The following is a 16026-nucleotide window of genomic DNA, read 5'->3' as shown; positions in this document are numbered from 1 at the left end:
GAACATATTTTTTCAATCACAAACTTACTTTATTTTACATAAGAAAATCAAACACCAGTTTTGTGAAGGAAATAATATTTACTGTACTCATATTTAGCAAAAGTTTAAAAAACTGGTACATATTAACGTGTTTTAGTCACCTCTCAATTACAGGTTGATTTCTTCTGGATAAATCGTGAGCAGCGGTCATTCGAGTGGTTCGTCTCCCTTTTGTCTCAGCTGGAGATAGAGCAGGCAGAAGCGGGTGATGCCGAGAGGTTTTTGGAGATGCACATGTATATAACCAGTGCGTTGCAGCGAAGTGATATGAAGGCTGTTGGACTGCAACTGGCGTTGGATCTGTTACATGAGAAAGTGAGGAATCAATTTCTACATACAGTTTGGCGACGGTTTATTCGATTTTATTGGTTCAACATTTTCTTTGATCTTTTAAATATAATAAATAAATAAGTCGTTTATTTGCAAAGGATGTCGTCGTACATTCATATTGATTATCCAAATTTTTAAATCCTTAAATCTATACCTCAAAGAGTATAATTTCACACAAAAAAATAAAAAGAGCGATCAACGTCTTAATCAGAACAGTATAATTATTTAGTTTACAACTTTTCAGGAGAAACGTGACCTAATAACAGGTCTAAAGACGCGAACTAACGCGGGCCGGCCCAACTGGGACAAAGTGTTCCAGCGCTTGCAGGAGCAGGGCAAGGGCAAGGTAACAGTCTTCTACTGCGGACCGCCGCTTCTTGCCCGTGCGCTGAGGATCAAATGCGATCAGTTCGGGTTCGATTTCCGGAAAGAAGTTTTTTAAATATTATATTATTACTTTTGATTTAACTTTTAACTGACTTAGAAGCAGTACAGAAAGTATAATGATCATAAGATAGTGACATATAAAGTTTAAAAAAGATTATTGATAATTTGTATTTTAATAATGTTAATAATAACGTAATTTATATATATTTAATGACATTTCATTTTGTAATCACCGCTTTTGTTACTAGTTAATATTAATATAAAGTACATTATTATAATAATAACGTGAAAATGATAAAAGTATTATATTTTTATTTAAAACTAAGGTTGTAATTTATTTTTAAGTATGTTTTGTATAAAGAAAGTAATAAAGTTATGTTTAATTTATTTATAAAATAAAAAGTGATGATATGTGTACCTAGATTATAATTGTTTTTCAATGTATATGAGCTAAATTAAATGTAATTAAATTAGCATAAGCTTTTGTTAAATGGTTACTTTATATTAGGATTATTTCTAAATAGATTACAATTTATTGACAGAGGTCTTTCGAACATATTAAATAAGAATGTTTTTCTATTATGCCTATAATTTGTGCTGATAATCTTTCGATACAATATTTAAATATAACATACGCCTTTCTTGCCAATCAAATCCGATGTCCATTGGCGTATCTTCCGCAACCTTAAAAGTTTCACATGTCAAATCTTTATTGCATTCCTTATGTTCATACTTTACAGGTGACATGTTATACTTTTGTTACAATAAGGACTTTGGTTAGGTACAGCAATGTTGTGAGAGGGCATGTTTTATTATACTCAATCCTATTTTTATACCTTTTTTTATTTTTTAAATAGATACATTATTAATTTATTATTTTTGCTTTGGCTTCACGTTGCGAATGCGTTGTATGTGAGTTGCCCATGTTCCCAGGACGGTTTTACACTAATGACGTACATGGCGATTAATTTTTTGTGTTTTATACCAGCTTCAGCATCCAAACTACTTATAGCGAGATCATTAAATGATTTTATTAAATTTTATTTAACAATGTTACAACTTCAATCTCTATGTTCAATTCATAACTATTAATACCCGATGACAAATGAAACTCAAAGCAAAACTACGTATGTGATACGTAATGCTTATAATTATCAGTAAGAATTACGCGTTTTTGACCTTCGCAAGTCCGCCAATAGCCAACCTTGGGTCCAAGGTTCCCGAGTGCCCTCGTCCTCAGCCAAGATTGGCCTCGCTTGGAGGCTACGGCCTTGTGGCAAGGACAAATCCTTGATCGACAAGGTCTCACCTCTCGTCAAGGGTAATCTGCAATGTCGCCAATTTTGGCGGCCGAGTTTGTGGTATTGATTTCTATTACTCTTAGGTAGGTATTGTATGGTTATCGATTTATATCCTTATGTCTTAATTTTATTAATGAAAATGATTTCTTCCGAATTCTGAATTTTCTCCAATATAATATTCTTTAGTCAGCGTGGGACATCTAATGGTATTCCTAGTAACTACTTGTTTCTTTTATTCATATATTATTACACGTAGATATCTGCGCCATCTAGTACCAATAATGTAAACCATTGAATTTTATCATATATTAAACATATCTGTGCTTTATAAAAGATGGCAGCAAGAACAAGTTAAAATGTCTTAGTTAATTGTAAACTGTATCAAATGAAATAAATTGATTTGTATGAATGTTGATACTTAAAAAGTTGGGGCTCTGATTCCTCGCTCGGAAAACTCCCGTGTTCCTTTCAAAGATACATTAACAGTACTTACACAAATAACACTTCTAACATTACTAAGTAATAACTATAAAATAGTAAAAGTAGTAAAGTACTAATAACTAGTAAAAGCGAAAAATTTAAAATAAAGCAACCAGAAATAACATTAACAAAATCTTTATATTATATATATATATAACGGACTATACATACTCGTGCATGGCAATTTATATTTTTAAGGTAATACAAGCTAAAAACGTGGGGATTTTACAAAACCGTTCACGTTTCTTCCGCATTTATATTGTACGTATAATACAAAAGAAATTTTATAAAAGCAACTAAGTATGCATAATATACTAATAAATAATAAAAAATCAGTAACAATAAGGAAAGTAACAAAGAAAGGTGAGAGAAAGACGTCATCAATTTCAAGATAACACCAGGTCATCAATCGATGCTATCTTTTATGCAAAACTATTTTCAAAACTAAATTTATATATAGTATTTGTAATAGTGTCAATATAAATAAGTGAGTGGGATGGAGGATGAGTATAAATAGATGTTTCTATGTTAATGTCACAGACTATATACAAAGTGTTACCAAAAACAATTAAAATAATCACTTTAATTGTATTTGGTGTTACGCTATGGTTGTCACACACGACGGAGTCCGTAATTATATTTTTTTATAAGCAATCAACATGAAATAATTATTGCTTTGTTGAGAATCGAACTCACTTCATTTGGTTATATATCATGTGCGATAATCCCTAAGCTACGCAGATGTGTAGCATGTTTTGTTTTTATTTGCTTTGTATCTTAATTTTTATCAGTTTTATTTTATAGAGATGTATCTGTTTTGTGTTTCCTAAATAAATAAAAAATAAAATGCTACACTTCTGGAATATAATGTAAGCATTAAATAATAGCTAATTATTATAATATAGTATATGTATGTCTTTACGTGACTGATTAGTGCGACCAATATAAGATATAATATTTGTAAGTGCAAGATTATATTTAATTGTGAAACTTTCACCGACCAGTCAGAAATCACAGACTGGGCCTCATTATTCAACCAGTGTGTTTGACACATAATAACTTTTGCTAATGTCATTGAAGCAGTGACAACTGACAACTTCAGTTTCTATTGTGATGCCAGCGCAAGCAATCGTGCGCATGCAATTATGTTGAAGTTGCTTGTTTATCTGTGTTTATTTGGATTGAGCCTAAACGCCGTGTCTGGTTCGTACCCAATTTTAATAGTATGCAGTTGTACGCATAAAAATAAGATAATTAAGGCTATTTAAAGCGCTTTATTTGGCAACTGATTTGCATTTGTTCTGTACCTACATATATTATTTATTTTATTATTTGACAAATGGATTCATTCAAATGATAAATAGAAACATTTAACATACTTATTTTCGATACGGAAATATTTACCCGTGTTTTAATCCGATAAAACGTTATTATCAGTTCATCACAGTCACGGTTCGTGGAAGAAGTACTTGGGGAACATATAAGTGAAATTGATAAGAAATGATATCATTCAAATAATAATTGAAATGTTGAATAAATTGCTTTTGTTAATTATTTTTGTTTTATCAATTAATCTTCGTAACTAAACCAAAATATGACTAACACAATAATCACCTGTATGTACTTATAAAGAATAAACACATTTCTATCTATTCAGCTAGCGACAGAAATTATCAAATAGTTGAAGTAAGTATAACGTACACGAAACAAACAAAGGTAACTGAAGCCCCAAGCGGCAGATTAGCTTTTACTGTTAATAAAGTTGTAAAATGACATTATAATATGTATTACCTATTGACAGATGTTGTCCAAAAATCATGACTAGTTGGGTGAGTCACTATAAGAATACATCGACAACTAAGTTGTGGTCTTCCCGTTGATTACTGTTTCGTTTTAAGATAACTGAACATCTTGAACTGACTCAACATTTGTCTGGGTTTAATTTAAATTCCCAATTCCACGTTCGGCTCGCCATTTACAACAAGCAGGACAGTTTTAGTTTTGATATAGGCTTATTAGACATTGCTCAATTTTATGTAATTTATTTTCTTATGTTGAATTGTAGAGTAAAGACAATTAACACAAGATTTTCAAATGAAATGGCACTTGTTCGTGCATATTACGAGCAAAAAATATTGTAAAAATCAATCAATGGAATAATTCATTACGAATATTGTATTGGAAATAATACTGTTTAATTCTGATGCTTAACAACTTTATCAGATGGACATTACACTAAAACCACGATTTTTTAGGTTATCTTTGTAATCTATTTACTATTGTGTTATTCGGTTTATTACTACATACTAAATTAAGACGCAAATGAAAAAATACCTACTTTAAGAACAAGTTATGTAAATAATATTCAAAATACATTTACAACTATATTAACAGTAACAACAAATAAACGTAATATTTAAAATTGACGTCGCTATGCTTGACAAAATAAATTAAATGATTCTCTAAGTTTTTATATTATAGGGATAACTAATAACTTAATGAATCTCTAGTATAATTGTTATTATAAACCCCATATATTTAAATCATGCACTGTAATCGTTAGCGTTCATTTCAATAATAAGGAGAATACGGAATAAATGTATGAATCTTAGAGATATTAAAGCGTAAAACTAACTCTAATTAACCATATAATTAACTTTGCCGTGGTAATAACTTTAAATGTCACATTATTGAAATAAATGGAAATGTGTTGTTATAAATGTTGCATATTTAAAAACATACATTTATATTTTTATAACATCAACTATATGAAATAATATATTTTATTCAGACCTGCCTCATAAATTCCTTTGGTTATGGAAACTGTTATTAACATGAGCGCTTTGTCGAACCGTAATATCAGCAGATAATATAATCTTTTCAATAAATATGATTCATTCTAGAAAGTCTTCTACTTTGAAACCGTGTTTCATTCGTTGGATAGTTTGAGTTACGTTTGAAAGCTCAATTTTAAGCGTTTTAATTATGAATATTATTCTTTAATAATAAATCTATATTTACTTCCGAATTTAGAATTAAAACTATTTACGACGGAATTGGTAGAAAAAGTAACCGAAAACTTTCTTCCTCTATTGATAACATGATATTACAAAGTGTAAGGTCACTGTAATATGAAAAATTTAACCTAACCTTAGGTGTTTGATATAGTTATATGAATAAACGTATGTCTGTATCTGCAGTGCGGAACGTGTCAGTTACTTTTTGGCACCTGCTGATCGCGCCGTTCACTGCAATCACTTTGATGTTACATTTAAATAGGTTAATCGTTCATTATAATTGCTCTATATAACTTCAAAGTTTAGTTTTTATATAAGGATTCTTATAAATATTTCATTCGAAAGAAGAATAGATTAATATATTTAAATTAATGAATTATTTCTTTTATTACTTTAGTAACGCAACCCAATGTTTTTTTCCAACACATAAAACGTAATCCAACTGAACATAATAAATTGTTTTATTGACGTGATCAGCTATTTTTATGATCGACGTCAAATGTAAATTATAGATTATAATGACAGTCAGAAACATGTGGCCTTCATTTAAGACTTTGTTATAAAGTCGGAATTTAACTGGCATGTTTTAAATGTTCTGATTTTGTGTTTTAGTCTTTTAACGCTCGCGTTTTAATTCCCACAAATAGTTTTTTATTTGTTACTCTGTAGCGCTTAAACCGGTGAACGGATACCCGAGATGATTTTTATTAAGAAAGTGGTGTCGTAAATTATTTAAACTCGCTAAATAAAATAATACTAATAAATTCACTGCAAATTATATGGAAATTATTAGAACCTGCTGTATTAAAAAAACTGCTTAAAATTATAAATGAAAACATTTTCTAATTAAAGTTTTTAGTTCTCAGTGCGGAGGACTACGATTACGGCGATTATTATGGTGATGAAAGCAAAGAGATTCCTTTTGTTGACCAAGAACCAGAAAAACCTACCATACATAAAGTCAAACCCTTAAATGAGGATGAAGGCATTTTTAATGACGTAAAACTCTTTAAAAATAACAATGAATTTGATAATGAGGGACAATATGATAGCATTGGAGATTATCAAATTGAAGATAATAGATCCGAAGAAGATATGAAAGATGTAGATAAAAATATGAAATTACCGTCTAAATATTCAGAAAGAATTAATGATTTAGCCGAACTACTAAATAAAGACCAAATTAAATCAACAAACGAAAAAGATCAATTGTATAACGATGGATTTGAAGATGTTATAAAAAATTATCTGGATAATACTAAACAAGAAACATCAAATAAAGATATTTTAGAAGAAACTAAATCTATTTTAAAGGAAGATGGTGATAATACTATTGCAGATATTCAATTAAAGAATCCAAAAGATAATATAGAAAACATAGTTGCGGAAACAACCAAGTTGTTAGAAGAAACTGATAATAATTTTGATGAAAATATAAAGCCAACAAAACAAGATTCAGAGACAACAAAAACATTACCAAATACAACAAACAAATCTTTTGATGATTTAAAAAATGATTTATCTGAGTTGGATGCCATTCGAAGTAATCTAAGAGAAGATTTTGATACAGAGTTGAATGCAGACACTAACTTGGGAAATGATTTAAGTGAAGAAAAAGCCGATGACCAGGACTATCAGGAAATAGGTGATGACGATTTAGACAGAATATTTTCTGAAGAAACAGAGGAAAAGTTATATGACGATGAACCATCAAGAGATGATTTTCCAGAACAAGATAAACAAATTTATTACTCAAATGATGCTTTATCTGCCCTTGATTCTACACCACCTGAAACTACAACCTCAGAAGTTACTGAAAGAGAAATAACTGACTCGAGCAATGTAGATTCTTCTTTATCCACTCAGCTTAATGCAGCAACAATTTCATATGCTGAAACAGAACTAATAACTACTCAATCAGTTAACCCTACTAAAGTCCCCAATTTTAAAGAAAATAAATCTGAAATTCCAGAATTTAATGAACTAGATTCCGATGACCAAAGTAAATTTAATGAAAAGTATCAAGCTGAACGCGCAGCTCATTCGGAAGCCACGAACACGGTTCAAATACATTTAACTGTCAATGATAATACAATAGTGTCTTCTCCGAATTACCCAAACCTCTACCCAACCAACCAAATCACTGATTACGTGATCACAGGAGAAGGACAAGGGATAGAAATGAACATAACTGATTTTTCTGTTAACAGCTTTGTAGGAGACTATGTACTTATTATACCAGGTTAGTGATTTTTGGCAGAAATTCAACATTTTATAATAACAAATACACAATATCATCTTATTACATGAAATATATTATATTATTGTCAACGGTACAGTGAGCTCGATCGATTACAGGTGAAACTGAAGAAAAAGGTTCCGACGGCATCCTGATTAGTTACTCGTTACGAAAGGAACGTCGTTTCCAGTTCACTGACGTAGACAGGATGTTTATACGTTTCGAAGCAAAAGCCGGGATGCAGTTTCAACGGGGTTTCAATATAAGTCTCCGGAATATTAGTAAGTGAATTAATAAAATAAAGTAAATCAATCTCGTCCCGCAAAAAAAAATCCTTTAGACCTTTTAAGCTAGACAAGAAAGAAATTACTTTATAGCTTCACTTCGGTATATTAAAAGCTCAACATAATGTGGTAAAAACTAAGTTACTCTTTTTTATTTAACAAATGAAAGGCACCGCACTCAAATCCCTTCAGGCAGTGTCATCGTCCATAGACGGCGGTATCACTTGACATCTAGCCCGTTTGCCTGCTGTCGCTCACAACATCTCCTCCAAATCATCATATTATTACCACTATTTATTTATTTTTGAATTGAATTTAAGCTTAATCTAATTATTTTTTAGTGTCTCGACCAGACATAGTAAAACTTCCGGACCCTGAAGAAGACAAAATCTACTTCACATCTAACGCGACTATCACTGTGAATCTTGGAGGAGTCAGCATGAACGGTTTTATCTCAAAAGAAGAGGACTTTAGAAGAATTATTGCCGATATGGCTACACTATACATCAACACTAAAGGAATCGACTCTGGACTTAACACGACGTAAGTACATATATACAGGTACATGACAAAGAAGTCTAAAGATAATAATACAAAGTATAACTAGCAAATAATACCTTTATATAAGAAACATTGTGTACCTTATCAGTCATAAATAACAATTTGCATTATTCCTCAATAAATAATATTATCGGCGTATCTTCTGTGCTTATCAGATTATTAATTATTGAACAAGGCGTTTAAAGTATATTGCAATACAGTTGAATTTCTTAAATAGTTTTAATAACAACATTCTAGTTATAAGCAAATATAATATGAACGATAGAAAATTTACAGAAAAAACTTCTTTAACTTGATTGGTAATAAATGCGATAGTGTTACATTATATTAGTGTAGTTAAGTGCACTTTTATTAAATCATGGTCCGCCAAAGAGACTATTTTAGCGTGTAATACTTGCGTAAACCAAAAAGATATAGATATTACTTTTAAGTGCTCTATAGAACGATAACGTTTTCTCTATATCGCAAAAGCCACAAATTTTATTTATATCACTACATTATACCGTGATATGGGTTAAGAACTTACACGATGAGACATGGTGGGGGATATAATTATATATATTTAGATTCTTCTTGAGATACTAATGAATATTATTAAAACATTCACCTGATTCTAAAACCATTGTTATAAAGGTCGGCTTAACGATGGAAGTGCAATGCGGGAAGAACATCGAATAAACAACCTTCTCCTTTGAGTTTTTAGTCATCTCTTTACTTAGGTATTATAATATAGAAAGCTGGTTTGCGTATATTTTCGAAATATTATTTACATACATAAATCTAATCTCTATCAAATCCCGGTTTACGTGGAACATTACAAGGCGCATGCGCGCCGTTTACACATGCGCCAGAAACGTCACGACTATTTTAGTAGGCAGCTCCCATTCGGGTCGGCACATCGCACCGCGCTTACAAAAACCTAACTCAATCACCAATCGTGCAAATAAACCAAAAACAAAACAATAAATTCTATTTATAAAAACGGTAAAACATGAAAGTAATTAATCAAGCGATTAAAGAACCTTATCTATATTAACATAAGTGTTAAAATGCGGCAATGCGCCACATCGATCACAGTATTCCCTGATGCCAAAACTTTGTAGTGTCAAATATTTACAATGGAGCCTCTTATCGATAGGAATAACTTCGCCGTGAGTGCTATGGTTACTGTCGCCATGCAAGTCTTATTCTTCACCATCGCATCGCTCTCACAAAGTGATAAGGTGACAGATTTTACAGGAGGAGCCAATTTTATCATCATTGCTTTATTGACTTTCTTTCTGGGACAAGGGGGCAACACTTTGAAAAGCTATGATAGCAGACAACTCATGGTCACGGCGTTCGTGTGTTTGTGGGGTGTAAGACTATCCGGGTATCTTATATACAGGATCTACCACATAGGGCGAGATAAACAATTCGAAGATCGCAAGAGTAACACACTGAGGTTTGCCGTTTTCTATACATTTCAAGCTGTTTGGGTATACATAGTCAGTCTTCCAGTTATTATCATAAATTCTTCCCATCATTCGTATCCAAAAGCTCCAAAAACTATGACGACTTTGGATTCAGCGGGAGCTGGGGTTTTTGTTTGTGGATTATTGATTGAAACCTATGCAGATTTACAGAAATTCGCGTTTAGGCAGGAACCTGCCAATCAAGGAAAATGGTGCAACGATGGACTCTGGGGTTTGTCTCGACACCCGAATTATTTCGGCGAAGTGGTTTTGTGGTGGGGTATATTTATAATATCGCTCAACATTATTGAAGGTATCGAATTCATTGCAATATTATCACCACTGTTCACGACTGCCATTATTTTATTCTTATCAGGAATACCGCTCCTCGAACGATCCGCGGACGAAAAGTACAGAGATAACCCAGATTATTTATATTACAAGTCGTCTACGTCCCCTTTTATACCGATACCGCCGTCGTTTTACGTGGAAGTGCCAAAGTTCCTTAAATGTCTAATTTGTTGTGAGTTTCCGATATACGACTACACAAGCGAAGAGTTTGCGGCGCCCACTATCATCACCGAGACCACCAGCATATCGATGGTACAGTCCCAGACATAGCTACCGGGCGCCGCGCGTGATGGCGCTGCGGCTAAATCTTTCAGTAACGGAAAAGCCCAAAACGCACCCAAACAATTGTGATACTCGGCTGAGGAGCGTCCTCCAGTTAAATTGCCAAACTCGTTGCCATTAAAACAAAACAATACGTTAGATATGAATCGTTATAACGCATATATGGAGAATTTGCAAAGAAGCAAAAAACTCGCACTAGATTTAATAGATGATACCAAAGATATAATAGAAGAAGATCAAACTCCTATTAAGAATATAAGATTAAGGACTCCTTCACACGATTTAGATTTAAATTTACCTAGCACCAGTAAAGAAAAACCAACAGAATATGTGAAATATGGTAAAATAACGTTTAACACAACTGCTATTCTTCATCATTATCCTCAAATGAACAATACCGAGAATCACTTACATCACACAAAGAGGCTTAGTAAAGATAAAGTTAAAATAGATAATAATAATGTATCGAAACCTCAGAAAGTAGAAACTAAAGTAACTATAAACGATGATAGTAATTGTAATAATAATGAGTCTATAATTAGAATTAATAGTGTTAATAATATAGAGAGTGTATCAAAGCCGGTTAAGTTTACTGAAGAAAAACTAGTATGAGGGTTAGCCAACTTCACTCTTCATTTGCGAAGATGGAAGTTCTGGTACAAGAAACCCGGACGAGTGAAACAAAACATATCCAAATACAAAATGCTGTAAATAAAAATAAGACTGGATATATTATACCTGATTTATAGACTAATGGTTGTAAATAAGAATTATTCAATGTCACTAAGATAGCTAGTCGATTCCGTCTCAGAAGATTTAATGTGTAAGAAGAATATTTCTTTGAGTTTCGGTAAGTTTTGACAATTAATCATGTTTTATTTACTTAGTCAATCCATGTCTCGCTAAATCTTTTAAGTAATACTATAAACATATAATTGTTATGTTGAAAATATTTAAAAAGTAAAAGTTTTTAAATTAAAACACATGGAATATTTTCCGGTTGTATTAGCCTTTTGCAAAGTAGGGCAACATATATTACATATATATTAAATGCAAACACTATTGCTTTATTTTTATTACCAAAATTTTTTTGCCAGCATTATCTTTGAATCCCAACAGTCAGTTGTTCCATTTCAGCGTGAATTAAGAACAAATCGATAATCGTGACAAAGCTCTATCACATTCGAAGTCAAAACGCACTCGAATTAAACTTCAATTTGTGTTACTGCATTTCCATTTAGTTACGTACTATCGAACTATTTTTTTTCCAAAAGCAAGTTATATATAATTATTACTTTTATATACAAGTGAGATTTTTAGTTTTACTGCTTTGTACACAACGTATTCTCTAATTTCTTCTAATATCTTTTGTTTTTAATATTTTTTTAGAGCATTTTAATTGAAACTCATTAAAAGCGTTTGACATAAAACATCATGTGGCAGTTATTAAATTTAAAGAATAACCGTATATTGACTGGTTACTAATGTATTAATTTGCAAATAAACGAAATGTTAATTTTTAACTAATGTTTGTGACATAACAGGCTATATTAATTTTAAATCGTTAGTTGTTTTTTAACAGTCATAACTTCCCTCATGCTATTTATTAATCTGTTTTTTATAGTCTAAGCTAGTGTTTCCCACGTAACATGTGTAACAGTATAAGTTGAATAAGAATTCAAGCAAACTTAGTGCATTAAGTAACTAATGACCTGAAATGCACTTAAGTGCGCTGGAGTGCTAAATTAGAAATAGTCCGGGCGTTTAATTAAAGCTATTTATAGTGCAGGAGGTAATTGCCCTAACTACTAAACATCTTACTATGATGTACTAGCGCATACCACTGTATCTTGTCCGCCTACACAATGTATCGGACGACAACTACACGTTCAAATAAACTTACTACGGAAATACAAAGACTTTACTTTATCATGGGTAGATATAACTGCATTACAAAATCAATTACGTATCGTAGTATAAATTGTTCGAAACCAATAATCCTTAATATATTTAGATAATCGTAATCTTTGAAGAATGTAATAATAATAATAATCGTGTCGTTTAAGGTGTTTTATTTATTAAATAATAAAAATAATTTGTTATTTTTATTATTAAAGAAATTATAAGGGATGCTACCGCAATGCTATATATGTAAAATCTACTGACGGAAACTAGTATAATCTAAAAATAACAATACACCTGCAATGTTCCAGCAAAGGGCAATCAGCATTTGGAATGAGGCCAAACGGCGTCTTAGGGGATCGCGCGCTCCGATATGTACACACACATATACTGCTTTGTATCTCTTTTATGTTGATTAGAATTGAGCGTACAATTGTACTGCGTATTATTTGAAGTTACGATAAGCATGATGATTCATAATATTTATTATTGATTTTCCCAAAGACAAGTAGTAAGTGCGCTACTTCTAGTAACCTAAGCGGTTTTTATATTTTGTTCACTTTGAGAATTGTTCTGGATTAAGAAAATATAATGGGCTTGTGTAAGGCCAAACCTCACCATCCACTTGTCCATATATATCAAATCATTTTTATTTATTCGAAACTGCTCGTGTAGTATTGTTTCACCATTTTCAAAATTTGAAACATAGGTACGGCATATACTTTAAAGATCTGTAAACGAGTCGTTAAATTTCACTAAAAGTTAAACCCTATTAATATTATATTATTTTTGGAATAAGTTTGTCGTAAACCGCATTGCTTATCTAGCTTATATTTACGACAACTGCATGTAATATTATGCATGGTCACGTAATATATTTAATATACAATTTTGACCTCTGACCTAGAATACAAACACATATCAAGGTTGAAAGTTTCAATATTTAAAGAACATTCTTTAAGAATTTATTTTATTTATTTATTTCTTTTACACTTCGTTGCATTACGATATAAAAATTTAACATAATTAAATGTAAAGGAGGGCAACTGAGCAAATTTATATACAATTAATAATAAAAAAGTAAATAATTAATTTACGTATAATAATTTCCTGTTCTGTATAATTTTCAGGACTTTTCAAAGCTTAGCAATTTCAATATAGAAGGCCTTTTATGTCTTTTAGCTTCTTTAAATAAATTTACAATTGCTTCTATTTGGATTTCAGATTGGAAGTAACACGGATCCTTAGCCGAGGTCTCTGCTTTCACAATTGGCCAGGCTCCGATCTCTGTACTGAAATCGTGTTTTCTGTTCCCTTGGTGTACGACAATGAAACTCTGGAGACCAGGTTCACTAAGCAGGATCTCAGAGAGATGTGGGACAGTTATTCGGGAATAGATCCCTTCGCTGTGCGCTTAGAGAGGATGGGTATTCGGGTAGGTTTCATATAAAAACCTAAATCAGTAATTTACATTACGGTAATCTTTACCTGAAACTAATAACACGTAAGACATGGCAGAAAATTTACCATGTACCTTGAGGTCAGAGAGGTCGGATTTTGTGCTTCCAATTCAAAGTTACCCAGCATTCAAAAATCTTTGGCATAAAGGTGCAAATAATAAATGCAACATGTACCTCAAAAAACCTAATATTAGGAAGGAAATTGATAAATTTATTATCATTTGCAGGAATTTACATATCCAGATGATCAAACCACACTGACTGTTTGGCTGGTGATCGCCGCTGGAGTCATCATTTCGATGGCCATGCTTGCTTTTGCACTGTGGAGGTTTAGCTGCTTTGAAGAGTACACCAAGTAAGAACATTTTCCGTCAAAATTTATTGTAGTTGCCTGCGTTCAAAAGTTATCGACATACGTTAAGCTATAAAGTTATAATGCTTATTTATAATATATATTATACTTGACCTTAATAAAGGATAAAGATAAAAAAGTAAAGGTATTACAGCGATAGACGGGATTTTTGGTAATTAGCGGCTTTTTGTGTAACAAACGCTGTGTACATTAATTATAAAATAATACAATCCATTTTCTACTTTCAGGATGCCTTCCTTCAGTGACACGGACAGCCTACGAGACGAGAAACGAGTGCTGGACCTCTACCCAACTCCTCATCAGACCCTGCCCCCTCTCTACTCGGATGACAATATCAAGTGGGCCGATGATGTGTACAGCAATAAAGGTAATTTATTTACATTTATACAACTCGATGTTTCGAATACTCAGCAATTATGTGGTAGTGCCTTACTGACCACAATTGTACTAAGGTTTAATTTAAACATGATTAACATTATATCGTCGTATTGTTAAAGAAGGAAAACTAAACGAACATTTGCGTAGCTTGTCTTATCTAATAGCACTAAGCCGTCTTATGTACTTGGTGTTGCGTCACGTAGGCTGTATATGTTACACATCTGAGGTCATTATCTCACATAATAATGTAAAAATTAATTCATTATTTGACATTAACATATTTGAACATGAAATAAATAATAAGGCTTTTATGTCGCGACACAAATTTTGTTAATTCATGAGTTTCCTGGTTACCATTGGAGGAGACGGCCTTCTCCAGGCGTTTCTGTAATTTCGCATTTTTTTTCCAACCATTGCCTCCTATTGCTTTAATCTTGTCTTCCTATCTCATCAGTGTCAACTCCAATTCACTCTATTTTTCAGATGTCGGCTTCTCAAACAAGAGCTACATGCAGGATATCTATGACATGGACTCTGACGACGAGGCACTCCGCGCACCCGATAGGTATGGCCTATATTATATTCTATAAGATTCATTTACTTACTGAATCGTGTTTTTAACATTATTCTCTTCTAATATTCTATTCAAGTAAGTTACTTCATGTACTTTTAAATTAATTCATAACTTCTCCGTTGACCATTCATAAAACTGATTACTTCATATCACTAACCATTACCCTGAGCACATATTATAGCCGTGACTCAGATACTATCACATTGTTTCAATAATTTCAGGAGGTACACAACAGACGTGTAGCCGAGGTGTTACGGTATGCTTTTGATTTTTCATTAATATCTCTCTTTTTTTTCACTTCCATTAATTATTTGTTATGTGGTATAAATTCAAACCATTTTTAAAGTTACTACTTTAATTTTCTTTATACTTCAGAATGCCATTGAAGATATGAAAAGAAAATTTAATTTTACTATTAAAAAACCTTTCAGAAATCAATCTGGTGCCATCAGTCCCCGTGATATTTACAATGTGTGAAATTTTACCAAATTATTATAGTTACTATTTAAAATAAAATAACTTTAGCAAAGTGTCAGTTTAGACCTATTATTTTTAATATTTGCTTGAGCTCATTGTGTACTTATTGTGCCTGAGTGCCAACGTAATATATTATA

At 31.9% G+C, this 16026-nt stretch overlaps 3 protein-coding genes across 7 annotated transcripts in view; all 3 read left to right on the top strand.

Moving 5' to 3' along the window:
* Positions 1-1088, top strand: part of LOC125059023 (NADPH oxidase 5) — a 32410-nt gene extending 31322 nt beyond the window's left edge. For all 3 annotated transcript variants that reach the window (XM_047663172.1, XM_047663170.1, XM_047663171.1), the window contains 2 exons: positions 154-354; positions 614-1088. In XM_047663172.1, coding sequence (XP_047519128.1) covers positions 154-354; positions 614-811 — 399 coding nt within the window. In that variant the 3' untranslated portion in view covers positions 812-1088. The remainder of the gene's footprint in view (positions 1-153; positions 355-613) is intronic.
* A 2505-nt stretch (positions 1089-3593) lies between these two features.
* LOC125059025 lies at positions 3594-15918 on the top strand. 3 transcript variants are annotated; one of them, XM_047663175.1, is made up of 10 exons: positions 3594-3740; positions 6414-6677; positions 6720-7796; positions 7913-8074; positions 8419-8620; positions 13852-14062; positions 14315-14442; positions 14688-14827; positions 15322-15403; positions 15844-15918. In XM_047663175.1, the coding sequence occupies exons 1-10, from the start codon at positions 3683-3685 to the stop codon at positions 15887-15889; spliced, it is 2370 nt and encodes a 789-aa protein (XP_047519131.1). In that variant the 5' UTR covers positions 3594-3682; the 3' UTR covers positions 15890-15918. The 3 variants fall into 3 exon arrangements, with proteins under 3 accessions (XP_047519131.1, XP_047519130.1, XP_047519129.1); XM_047663174.1 differs by adding an exon at positions 15634-15668 and having other exon boundaries at positions 6414-7796; XM_047663173.1 differs by having other exon boundaries at positions 6414-7796.
* Positions 9407-10847, top strand: LOC125059031. The gene has a single exon (XM_047663185.1). The coding sequence runs from the start codon at positions 9757-9759 to the stop codon at positions 10711-10713; it is 957 nt and encodes a 318-aa protein (XP_047519141.1). The 5' UTR covers positions 9407-9756; the 3' UTR covers positions 10714-10847.
* Positions 15919-16026: the final 108 nt, after the last annotated feature.

Source organism: Pieris napi, chromosome 19 (genome assembly GCF_905475465.1).
Source record: "Pieris napi chromosome 19, ilPieNapi1.2, whole genome shotgun sequence".
Taxonomy (NCBI): Eukaryota; Metazoa; Arthropoda; class Insecta; order Lepidoptera; family Pieridae; genus Pieris; species Pieris napi.
This window is presented reverse-complemented; position numbering and strand designations above follow the sequence as displayed.